The following is a 12,600-nucleotide window of genomic DNA, read 5'->3' on the forward strand; positions in this document are numbered from 1 at the left end:
TTTTTATTTTATTAATTTTTTATGATTTTTAATTGCGTTATTGAAAAAATATTTTTCATTTTTTCGATAAAAATTTTCCATTTTATTAAAAAAAAAATATTACATTGTTTTCTACGACTTTGTTATTTTTTATTAAAAAAAAGTATAAAAATTTTTTTTGGCTAATTTCTAATTTTACTGAAAAAAATATAAAATTATTTTGATGGTGTTTTAAAATTGTTATGAAAATTCAAAATTATCGAAAATTATTTTGATGAGTTTTAATTTTTTTTAAAAATTATTAGAAATTATTTTTGATGATTTTTAATTTTATTGAAAAAGTTATGGAAAATTATTTGAATGATTTTCAATTTTAATGACAAAAAGTCAAGAATGTAAAACTATTTTTATGGTTTTAAAATTGTTTGGAAACTATTATGATTTTGAATTTTTTTGAAAGTTATGGAAAATTATTTCGATGATTTATAATTTTTTTTTCTTAATTATTGAAAATATTTTATGATCATTTCAATTTTAATGACAAAAAGTCGAAAATATGAAATTATTTCGATGATTTATAATTTTTTTTTCTTAATTATTGAAAATATTTTATGATCATTTCAATTTTAATGACAAAAAGTCGAAAATATAAAATTATTTTGATGATTTTTAATTTTTTTGATAATTATTGAAAATATTTTATGATCATTTCAATTTTAATGACAAAAAGTCGAAAATATGAAATTATTTTAATGATTTTTAATTTTTTTTGATAATTATTGAAAATATTTTATGATCATTTCAAATTTAATGACAAAGAGTCCAAAATATAAAATTATTTTAAGGGTTTTAAGATTGTTTAGAAACTATTATGATATTAAATTTTTTTGAAAGTTATGGAAAATTATTTTGATGATTTTTAATTTTTTTTGATAATTATTGAAAATTTTTTTAATCATTTTTAATTTTAATGAAAATTATACAAAGTTATTTCGATGATTTTTAATTTTAAAGAAAGTTATAGAAAATTGATATGATAATTTTCAATTTTGCTGAAAAAAAGTCGAAAAATAAATTATTTTGATGATTTTGATTTTTTTTTTTTAAGTTATTCAAAATTATTTTGATGATTTTTAATTTTAATTAAAAGTTAATAAAAATGTGAAATTTTGATTGTTTTTCAATTTTATTGACTAAAGGTCATAAATATATAATTTATTATGATGATTAAAAATTTGTTTTTGACAATTATTGAAAATTATTTTGATGATTTTTAAATTTATTGAAAAATTAATAGAAAATTATTTTGATGATTTTCAATTTTAATGACAAAAAGTTGAAAATATAAAATTATTTTGATGATTTTTAATTTTATTCAAAGATATGGAAAGTTATTTTGTTGATTTTCTATTTTAATGACAAAAAGTCGAAAATATAATCTTATTTTGATGATTTTGAAAATTATTCAAAATTATTCTGATGAATTTTAATTTTATTGAAAGTTATGGAAACTTATTTGCATGATTTTTAATTGTAATGACAAAAAGTCAAAAATATAAAATTATTTTGTTGATTTTTAATTTTTTGGAAATTGTTGAAAATTATTTTTATGATTTTCAAATCTATTGAAAATTATAGAAAACTTTCAAAAATTATTTTCAATCTTTTGCAATTTTATTCAAAAGAATATAAAATCTTTTTGCTTATTTTAAATTTTATTTAAAAAAATATAAATGTTTATATCCGCTAATAAATTTTTCCGTTTCTTCCCCTTTTTTGCATAAAGAAAAATTTATTTTTCCCCCCTCTCAAAAATGATAAAAATATTTATAATTAAGAAACCTAACAAGTTTCAAAAAGGAAGAAAAATTTTTTCCCATAAAATTTCTTGTTTTTCTTTTCCTTTTTTTTTATAAACGCCTCTTAAAACTACTTAGACACAGTTTATCACATTCATTTTTTTTTCTAAATTTTTTTTTCTGTTTTTTTGGTAAATAAAGTAGGGACAATTAGTCACGTAATTTTCATTTGGTAATTAAGAGCGATCTCCGTCTCCCTTTTCCACTTTTTTCACCTACCGGCGAGCCTACCGGAAAAATTTTAACCAAAAGAATAGTCACGGATCAATAAAATGTTAAATATCGTTTATAATGAATTTTTGACTATTCTTTTACGGACTAAAACGGAAAAAATTGAACCGTGATTCCTGTGATTTTATATGAGAGTGTGAGAAAATTTTTTCCCATTGTTTTTTTCTTCTCGAGGGCGAAGAAGAAGTCTAATTATTCTTATTATTATAATATTGAAATAATATTTTTGATAATATTCACTATATTATTATTTACCTATTATTCTCTAAATTTTCAATTTTATTGTCAAAAAAAAAAAAAATAAAATAAAATCATTTCGATAATTTTTAATTTTATTATTATTATTATTATTATTATTATTATTATTATTATTATTATTATTATTATTATTATTATTATTATTATTATTAGGAATAATAATTTTTATTATTTTTATTAATAACAATTAACTGTAATTCACAAGTGAAAAATGAATTATATTATTATTAATAATAATAATAATAATTTTTATTATTTTTATTAATAATAATTAACTGTAATTAACAAGTTAAAATTGATGTATATTTATTTATTTATTTAAATATAAAATCTTGACTTAATAATTAAAGATTTCAATTTTGTTCCTTTTTCCAAAAGGCGACAAAAATTCCCTTTTACTACATTTATTTTTATTTTCCTTCCATCCTCAACTTTTTTTTTTCTTCTCGAAAAACTTTCCTCACGACCAAAAACCCTAAAAAAAAGGGTTTCTAAAAAGGGTTGAAAAGCATCGCAATAAATTTTTTTTGCACTCAATAGCCATTTTTATCAGAAAAAAAAGAAAAACGGTAAAAATATAAATTTATTTTCAAAGTGAAAATTGAAAGAAGAAGAAAAAGAAAAAAAGACAACCTAATAATAGTAGAAATGGCATTTTTATTGCTTTTAAAGGCATTTTTATTAGTATAACCTCTCGACGAATAGATCTTTTGCGCGGTAGCATTTTTCTGGTTATTTTTTTTTTTTTGCTTCTTCGTGTGTCTCATTCTTTTGAAGAAGAAATTTTTAAAAATCAAAAAATTTCTCAAACCTTTCCTCTCGCAGGTCAAAGATAAAAATAATAATAATATTTTTGTCGAAAGACAATTTTTATTGCACTTTTCAGGGACTTTCCCAGGATTATAAATATATTGAGAGAGAGAAAAATAGGAGAAAGATAGAAATAAAAAGGAAAAATATATTCAGGGATTAACGCTAATCCTTTTTTTTCTGAGAATTTTTCTCTTACGCTCTCTCTCATGTATTTAGTTTGGTTAGAATTTTACACAAATTTTATTCGAAAAAAAAGAAAAGAAACGAAAAAATAGATAAAAGAAAAAACAAAGTAGATTTTTTCAAATTTAAAAATTAATTCAATAATAATAAACTTAATACTTTTTAATAATAATAACGAATTTAATTATTTTTGATAATATTAACGAATTTAATTATTTTTGATAATAACAAATTTAATTATTTTTGATAATAGTAACAATTTGAATGCTTTTTAATAATAATGATAATAATGATAATAATAATTTAATATTTATTGTATTAACTCATTTTTTGTTTATACCTATAGGATTTATATATTTTTTTTATTATTTATACCATTTATTCTTCAGTAATGACCATTAAATATAAAATCGTAAGAAAGTAATAATTATTTTTTTATTTTAATTATTATTAATTATTTAATAGAATGTAAAAACTGTTTACAATGATCTACTGCGCATAAAAATGATGAAAATTGAACATTTTCGGACAAAAAACAACTTGAAATGATCTACTGCGCACAAAAAATTATCCTCACAATCATTTATAGACAAAAAACCGTTTGAAACAATCTACTGCGCATAAAAAATAATTGAAACGATTAAATGCGGATGAAAAATTAATTGAAATGATCTATTGCGCATGCTAAACAAGCAAAATGATTTTCTGTGCAAAAAAACGATTGAAACGATCATTTACGGACGAAAAACCGTTAGAAATGATCTATTGCGCATAAAAAATGATCGACATGATCATTAAAGAACGAAAAATTGATTGAAATGATCTACTGCGCATGGAAAGCGATCAAAACGATTAACTGCGCATAGTAAACGGACAAAATGATCTACTGCGCATAGTGAACGATCAAAATGATTTTCTGCGCATAGAACATAGTTGAAATTATCTACTTGGAATGTAAATTGTTTCGAAGCGATCTACTGCGCATCGAAAGAAGCAAAAAAATGATCTACTGCGCATATGGACAGTTTTGAAACAATTTATTAATTAATAATAATCATTGAATAGAAAATCGTAAGAAAATAATTATTATTTTCTTATTTTTAGTTATTATTATTTCTATTTTTATTATTACTATCATTGTTATTATTATTGTTATTATTATTGTTATTATTATTACTATTATTATTATTACCATCAATTTTTTTTATTTAAAGGTAAGTTTGGAGAATTACTTTGCGTCCGGGAATAATTTAATTTAATTAAATTATTCGTCGTTTTTTATAAAAAAAAAGTAAGTTAATATATTCATTGAATTATTTTTATTAATTAACTATTTTATTAAATAAAATATTTTTTTCTTTAGTAAAAATTTCCGTTTCTATAAAAGAAAATAGAAAAATATTAAAAAGGGTAAAAATTTCTGTTTTTCTTTTTCTTTTGTTTGAAAAAATTTTCTTTTTTTGAGAAGTAAAAAAAAAATAGTTCTTGACTCACCTGAGGGCACATTTTGCATTGATACTTTCGCGGAGGATGATTATGTGGTCCTCCAAGGTGTGGGTTCAGGTGAGATGGATGCGATGGTTTAACAGTCAATGGTTGAGGTACAACGAGAAGACTCGCGGGGGGACTTCCGCTACTACTTCCGCCCGCTCCACGATATTGATCGTCACCTGAACAAAAAGAGCAAAAAATTTTTCAAATTTATTTTTGCAAAAAAAATTTTTATTAAAAAAAAGAATGATTTTTCATATTGAAATTAATGGAAAAAATTAATAATACGTTTTTCTAATACCAAATATAGTTAATTAATAGGTAAATATAATTAAAAAAATAACATTTAGTAAATTGTTAATTAAAAATAAGTTATTTAATAAATAAAAGTTTATCCAAAATAGCGATAAGTAAATTAATAATAAATTGATAGTTGATTAAAAAAATTGGTAATTTAATTAATTCATCTGTATTCTTTAAATTGGAATTAATAAAAATGTTTTTAAAATTTAAATTAAAATTAAATTAATTAAATTAATTAAATTTAAATTTTTTAAAATCGTTTTTTTTATTGTTTTTTTTTTTTTTTTTTTTAATTGTTTCAAGTTTCGTATTTATTTTACTATTTAGTAAAATTTAGTAATTTCTATTAATTCATTTTGTAAAATCAAATATTTAGCAAATGTATTATTTAGTAAAATTGAGTAATTTCTACTAATTAATCAGCAAAATTTACTATTTAAAAAGCAAAAAATCATCCATTAATTCAAATTAATAAACATTTTTACTAATTCAAATTTAGAGTCTAACATATTGTTTATTATCAATAAACTCATTAACAAATGAATTATTAACAACTAATTTAGTAACAAATTAATTATTAATATAGCAAACTTAGTAAATAATTAATTATTACCATAATACCAACTTAGCAACTAAATAATTATTAATTTAATTTAATTAATTACTTAATAATAATTATCAATTAATTAACTATAACTGGATTAAATGAAAAAAAATTTTAATTGTTTATAAATAGTTACTAGTTATTTAGTCGTTTAGTTATTAATAATTAATTTATATTGTTTAATCAATGGTTATTAATTATTATAATTATTATAATTGTTGTTTAATAATTTTTCGTATAACTTTTATTTATTTCATTAAAATATTTGTTAATAATAATTTTTGTTATTATTTTTGTTATATTATTATTCTTTCTATTTTTTTATTATTTTGTTGTTGTTTCATAATTTTTCGCATAACTTTTTATGCGAAAATTTTGTTTAAATTATAATTATTATTATTGTTGTTGTTTAATAATTTTTCGTATAACTTTTATTTATTTTATTAAAATATTTGTTAATAACAATTTTTGTTATTATTTTTGTTATTATTATTCTTTCTATTTTTTAATTATTTTGTTGTTGTTGTTGTTGTTTCATAATTTTTCGCATAACGTTTATTTACTTTTTTAATAATAATCTTTGTTATTATTATTATTTCTATTGTTGTTGTTGTTGTTATTTAATAATTTTTTGAATAATTTCTATTGAAAATAAATAAATTGGAATGGAATGAATTATTGAGGATTTGAAAAATAGAAAAAAGTCCATAGGCGCCAATGTGAATAAAAGAAGAAAAGAAGAAAAGAAGAGAAGAAAAAAGGCAAAAAGTATTGAAAAATCCGTAAATCTGTTTAATGATTAAGATCTTTCTTTTTCGCATTACAGGTGGGTTTTACATTCTTCTCTTCCCATATGGTACTACTCTGGGAGTAGTAGTTGCGGGCTGATTAAGGGTTTAAGAACACTAACGAGCGCAATCTCTCTTTCTCTCTCTCTCTCTCTCTCTTATTTGCCGTGTACATGTGCTGGCTGCTGTTTCTGACTCCCGGTTATACACGATCGCATATAATATGTAAATGATAATTATCGGGTTCAAGCGCACTGGAATGATCAATTAGCTTGTGCCGCGAAATCAGAGAGAGAGAGAGAGAGAAAGAGAGAGACGTCGCACACGTTTAACGCAAATATCTATACACACAATATATAAGCAAAAATTACGCGCGTGTTTTCCTACTTTTAGTTCTCTAGTTCAATTATAATGTCTGCTTTAATTTTACAACAATATTAATGTTTCCTCTAATTTTACTGCAAGAAGAATGTTTCTTTTAAATTTAGTACCATAATGTAATTGAGTAGAATGGTATAGAATCGAATAAAAACGAAAAGAATTGAATTAAAGCGAATAGAATTGAATTGAAGCGAAAAGAATTAAACAATAACGAATTGAAGCGAATAGAATTGAATAAGAACGAATTGAATCGAATAGAATTGAATAAGGACGAATTGAAGCGAAAAGAATTAAATAATAACGAATTAAAGCGAATAGAATTGAATAAGAACGAATTGAAGCAAAAAGAATTAATTAATAGAGAATTGAAGCGAATAGAATTGAATAATAACGAATTGAAGCGAATAGAATTGAACTGAAGCGAATTGAAGCGAAAACAATTGATTAATAACAAATTGAAGCGAATATAATTAAATAATAACGAATTGAAGCGAATAGAATTGAATAAGAACGAATTGAAGCGAATAGAATTGAAGAGAAAAGAATTAAATAATAACGAATTGAAGCGAATAGAATTGAATTGAAGCGAATAGAATTGAATAAGAACGAATTGAAGCGAATAGAATTAAATTGAAGCGAAAAGAATTAAACAATAACGAATTGAAGCGAATAGAATTGAATAAGAACGAATTGAATCGAATAGAATTGAATAAGGACGAATTGAAGCGAAAAGAATTAAATAATAACGAATTAAAGCGAATAGAATTGAATAAGAACGAATTGAAGCGAATAGAATTGAATTGAAGCGAATTGAAGCAAAAAGAATTAATTAATAGAGAATTGAAGCGAATAGAATTGAATAATAACGAATTGAACTGAAGCGAATTGAAGCGAAAACAATTGATTAATAACAAATTGAAGCGAATTGAATTGAAGCGAATATAATTAAATAATAACGAATTGAAGCGAATAGAATTGAATAAGAACGAATTGAAGCGAATAGAATTTAATAATAACGAATTGAAGCGAATATAATTGAATTGAAGCGAATAGAATTGAATAAGGACGAATTGAATAGAACAGAATAGAATAAAATTGAACCGAATATGAAAGAATAGAATGAAGTGAAACGCAATAGAATCAAATATAATGTGAATAGAAAAGAATAGAATTAATTTTACGTTGATTTATAATCTAGAGAAATAAATTGTTACGTCTTTATTGGCGAGAAATATAAAATATTATTAAATTTGCAATAAACAATGTTACCTAAGATTAAAATATTTATAAACTGTTTGCTTTTATCGTTTTAATAAGTGCTACTACATTAGATAGACAGTGGAAGTGTCGTGTGTTTATTAAAAGGGGGACGATAGGTGAAACCAAACCACTGACGCAATCATTCAGTACAAGGGGCAAGGATCCCTGTAATTTGCAAGGACGCCTGTGATCCTGTCTTAACGAGTATGACCGTCATAAAAGAGACACGTTCTCTCTCTCTCTCTCCCTTTTACTCTCTCTCACTCTATGCGAATACATAAGTATATTAATATCGCTTGACGTGTCAGCAATTTGCCTCGTGATTTCGTTCAATATAATTCTATAAGGCGATTAAATAAACCCTTTTTCAACATACATATTATATGCGAAAAAAATCCTATTCTGTCTTATTGTTAATGAATATTTTTTTTACTTTTCTTCTTTTTACTCTTTTTCTCCTTTTCTTCTTCTTTTCTAAATAATAAACACTTCAGAAAATTTTTTATTGTTCCTGTAGTAAAGGAAAATTTAAAAATTGAAAGGAAGGAATAGAAATAGAATAGGAATCGAATAGAACCAAATTGAAATAAATATAACCGAATAAAGACGAACAAATACGAATAGAAACAAACAGATACGAATAGAAACAAACAGATACGAATAGAAACAAACAGACACGAATATAATCGAATAAAACCGAATAAAACCAAATAAAAAATATGAAACGAATAAACGCAAATGGAAACGAATAGAAACAATTAAAAACAAATAAAAATTAATAGATGCGAATAAAAACAATTTAAAACAAATAGAAAGAAATAGAAGTTATAATAAAAACAATCAATAAACGAATAGAAACAAAGAAACACAAATAGAAACGAGTAGAAACCATTTGAAACGAATAATAATGAATAGAAGCAAATAGAAACAATTAGAAACTAATAAAAAGAAATATAAGTTAATAAAAGCAATTAAGAAACAAATAGAAATGAATAAAAATAATTAGAAACGAAGAAACACAAATAGAAAAGAATAGAAACCATTAGAAATTAATCAAAATGAATGGAAACAATTGAAAACGAATAGAAAACGAATAGAAATTATTAGAAACGAATAACAATGAATAGAAGCGAATAGAAACCAATGGAAATTATTAGAAACAAGTAAAAATGAACAGAAGCGAACAGAAACAAATAGAAACGAATAGAAACAAATAAAAATGAATAGAAGCTAATAGAAACGAATAGAAACCATTTAAAACGAATAAAAATGAATAGAATCGATTACAAACAATTAGAAACGAATAAAAATGAATAGAAGCGAAAAGAAACGATTAGAAATTATTAGAAACGAGTAAAAATGAATAGAAGCGAATATAAACAAATAGAAATAATTAGAAACAAATAAAAATGAATAGAAACTAATAGAAGCGAATAGAACCCATTTAAAACGAATAAAAATGAATAGAAGCGAATAGAAACAATTAGAAACGAATGAAAAAAAAAGAAGCTAATAAAAACAATTAAGCAAATAGAAATAAATAAAAATAATTATTAAAGAAGAATTACAAATTGAATCATATAGAAAACCATTAAAAACGTATAAAATAAATAGAAGAGAATAGAAACAATTAGAAACGAATAAAGAAAAGTAGAAGCTAATAAAAACAATTGAGAAACGAATAAAAAGAAATGGAAACTAATGAAAAAAGTTAAAAAACGAATAGGAAGAAATAGAAACGAATAGAATCGAATAGAATCAGATAGACAGAGAAACAGAAAGAGAAAATAGAAAAAAAAAATTTCCAAAATCCGAATAATTATTTTCTAATTCATACAAAATATCTAGTCTCTCCCTCTGTTTTTTGCAGCTATACATCGTCAACAGAAAAATATGCGCTCGCCTCGCAAAATAGGAAAGGCGAAAAGTGAAACGAAAAAAAAATTGCTCGCTAAACTTGTAACTATATAAGTGAGACATTAATAGATTCCAGAAAATACAGTAATTATTATTCAAGTAAAGAGAGAAAAAAAATGGGTTATAGGACTTCGTGAAACGGGAAGTGAGGCGTGTTAAGAAAAAAATTGTACCGTCGTCGTAGTCGTAGTCGTCGAAAGTCACTGTACAGATTTGTAAGTGGCAGCTCAGTAGTTTTATATAGATGGAAGCCTTGAAAGTAACCACCTGTAACTTAGGAGACTCGACACTCTTAGTCTCTTAGTAAGAGAGATAAAACGCGTATTTTCTATGTAACGTGAAATATTGTATACGCAATCGTAAATCGTCGCTCCTATTATCTAAATCGATAAATATACACATATATACAAACACATAGAAACAGAAAAACATAAATAATACAATATTGTACAAAAGTCGCAAGCGGTAGTCAAGCGTGAGTCAATTAACGAGTTTCTTTCTCGCACTTGTCGTCAATGTGTTTCTCAAACAGGACGAAAATTCAATTTTTTTCTCTCTTAATTTCTATATACGATAGACACGTTAAACAATAAGTGCGGATTACAGATACAAAACGAACTAACAGTAAAAAATAAAAATTAAACAATAAACAAACACAAGAAAATAATAAAATTGAATAAAACCTAATAGAATAGAAAATAATCCAATAGAATCGAATGGAATTGAATAGAAACCAATTGAAGCGAATGGAATTTAATAAAATTCAATATAAACGAATTAAATCAAATACAACTAAATATATACGAATAGAATAGAATTAAAACAAATTGAAGCTAATAGATTCGAATAGAATTGAATAAAAACCAATTGAAGCAAATGGAATTGAATAGAATTGACAAGAATTGAATATAAACGAATTGAATCGATAAAAATTAAATAGAAACGAATTGAATAAAATAAAATCAAATAGAAACGAATAGAATTTAATTAAAATGAATTGATACGAATAGATTCGAATAGAATTAAATTAAAATGAATTGAAGCGAACAGATTCAAATAGAATTAAATAGAAACAAATGGAAGCAAATAAAATTGAATAAAAACGAATTAAAGTGAAAAAATTAAATATTAACGAATAGAATTGAATGAAAACAAATTGAAGCGAATAGTATGGAATTGAATTGAATAGAAACGAATTTAAGCGAATAAAGTTGAATAGAAACGAATATAATTAAATGAAACCAAATTGAAGAGAATAGATTCGAATAAAATTAAATAGAAACGAATAGAATTGAATTAAACCGAATTAAAGCGAATAGATTTAATTTTAAATAGAAACAAATTAAATTGAATAGATTCGAATAGAATTAAATAGAAACAAATGGAAGCGAATAAAATTGAATAAAAACGAATTGAATGGAATAAAATTAAATAGAAACAAATAGAATTGAATTAAACCGAATGGAATTGAATAGAATTGAATAGAAACCAGTTGAAGCGAATGGAATTTAATAGAATTGAATATAAACGAACTGAATCAATACAACTAAATATAAACGAATAGAATAGAATTAAAACAAATTGAAGCTAATAGTTTCAAATAGAATTGAATAAAAACCAATTGAAGCAAATGGAATTGAAGAGAATTGACTAGAATTAAATATAAACGAATTGAATTGACAAAAATTAAATAGAAACTAATTGAATGGTATAAAATCAAATAGAAACGAATAGAATTGAATTAAAATGAATTGATACGAATAGATTCGAATAGAATTAAATTAAAATGAATTGAAGCGAATAGATTCAAATAGAATTAAATAGAAACAAATGGAAGCAAATAAAATTGAATAAAAACAAATTGAAGCGAATAAAATTAAATAGAAACCAATAGAATTGAATAAAAACGAATTGAAGCAAATAGAATCGAATAAAATTGAACAAAAACGAATTGAAGCGAATAAAATTAAATAGAAACGAGTAGAATTGAATCAAAACGAATTGAAACGAATAGAATCGAATTGAATTGAATAGAATCGAATTGAAGAGAATAAAATTGAATAGAAACGAATAGAATAAGCAAAAACAGAATAGAATCGAAAAGAAGATTAGCATAATAATGAATATAATAATAATCATAATAAAATATAATAAAAATAATAAATTAGGAGAAGAAGTAGAAAAAAAGAAGAAGAAAATAACGACGTTGAGAGTTCTATATTGTATCGTCCGGATAGTATTACACGTGGTGTGTATAATATTAAAAAGGAATCGTGTAATTCAAGTGGCCGTAAGAATGAAAATCAGTCACGGTTCATATGAATTTTCTTATGCGTTATCAAACAACAAGAAGGGATGGATCAATTCGCATGATCGATCATTCGGAAATTGATTTTCCAATCGCTTTACCGCACACGCACTCGAATAGCTACCGTGTGAGACTCACACACCGAAAAAAAACCAACTTTTCTTTTTCAAACCCTCAGACAATTGCTTCTTATGAATACAGCATTTTTTTAAACATTTAATAAAA

At 23.2% G+C, this 12,600-nt stretch overlaps 1 protein-coding gene across 2 annotated transcripts in view; it reads right to left on the bottom strand.

Moving 5' to 3' along the window:
• LOC122512665 (zinc finger protein rotund-like) overlaps positions 1 to 12,600 on the bottom strand; it is a 351,867-nt gene that overhangs the window by 114,396 nt on the left and 224,871 nt on the right. For both annotated transcript variants that reach the window (XM_043628634.1, XM_043628635.1), the window contains exon 5: positions 4,818 to 4,993. In XM_043628634.1, the coding sequence (XP_043484569.1) occupies positions 4,818 to 4,993 (176 nt within the window). The remainder of the gene's footprint in view (positions 1 to 4,817; positions 4,994 to 12,600) is intronic.

The sequence above is a fragment of the Leptopilina heterotoma genome, unplaced genomic scaffold, assembly GCF_015476425.1.
Source record: "Leptopilina heterotoma isolate Lh14 unplaced genomic scaffold, ASM1547642v1 Lhet_123, whole genome shotgun sequence".
NCBI lineage: Eukaryota > Metazoa > Arthropoda > Insecta > Hymenoptera > Figitidae > Leptopilina > Leptopilina heterotoma.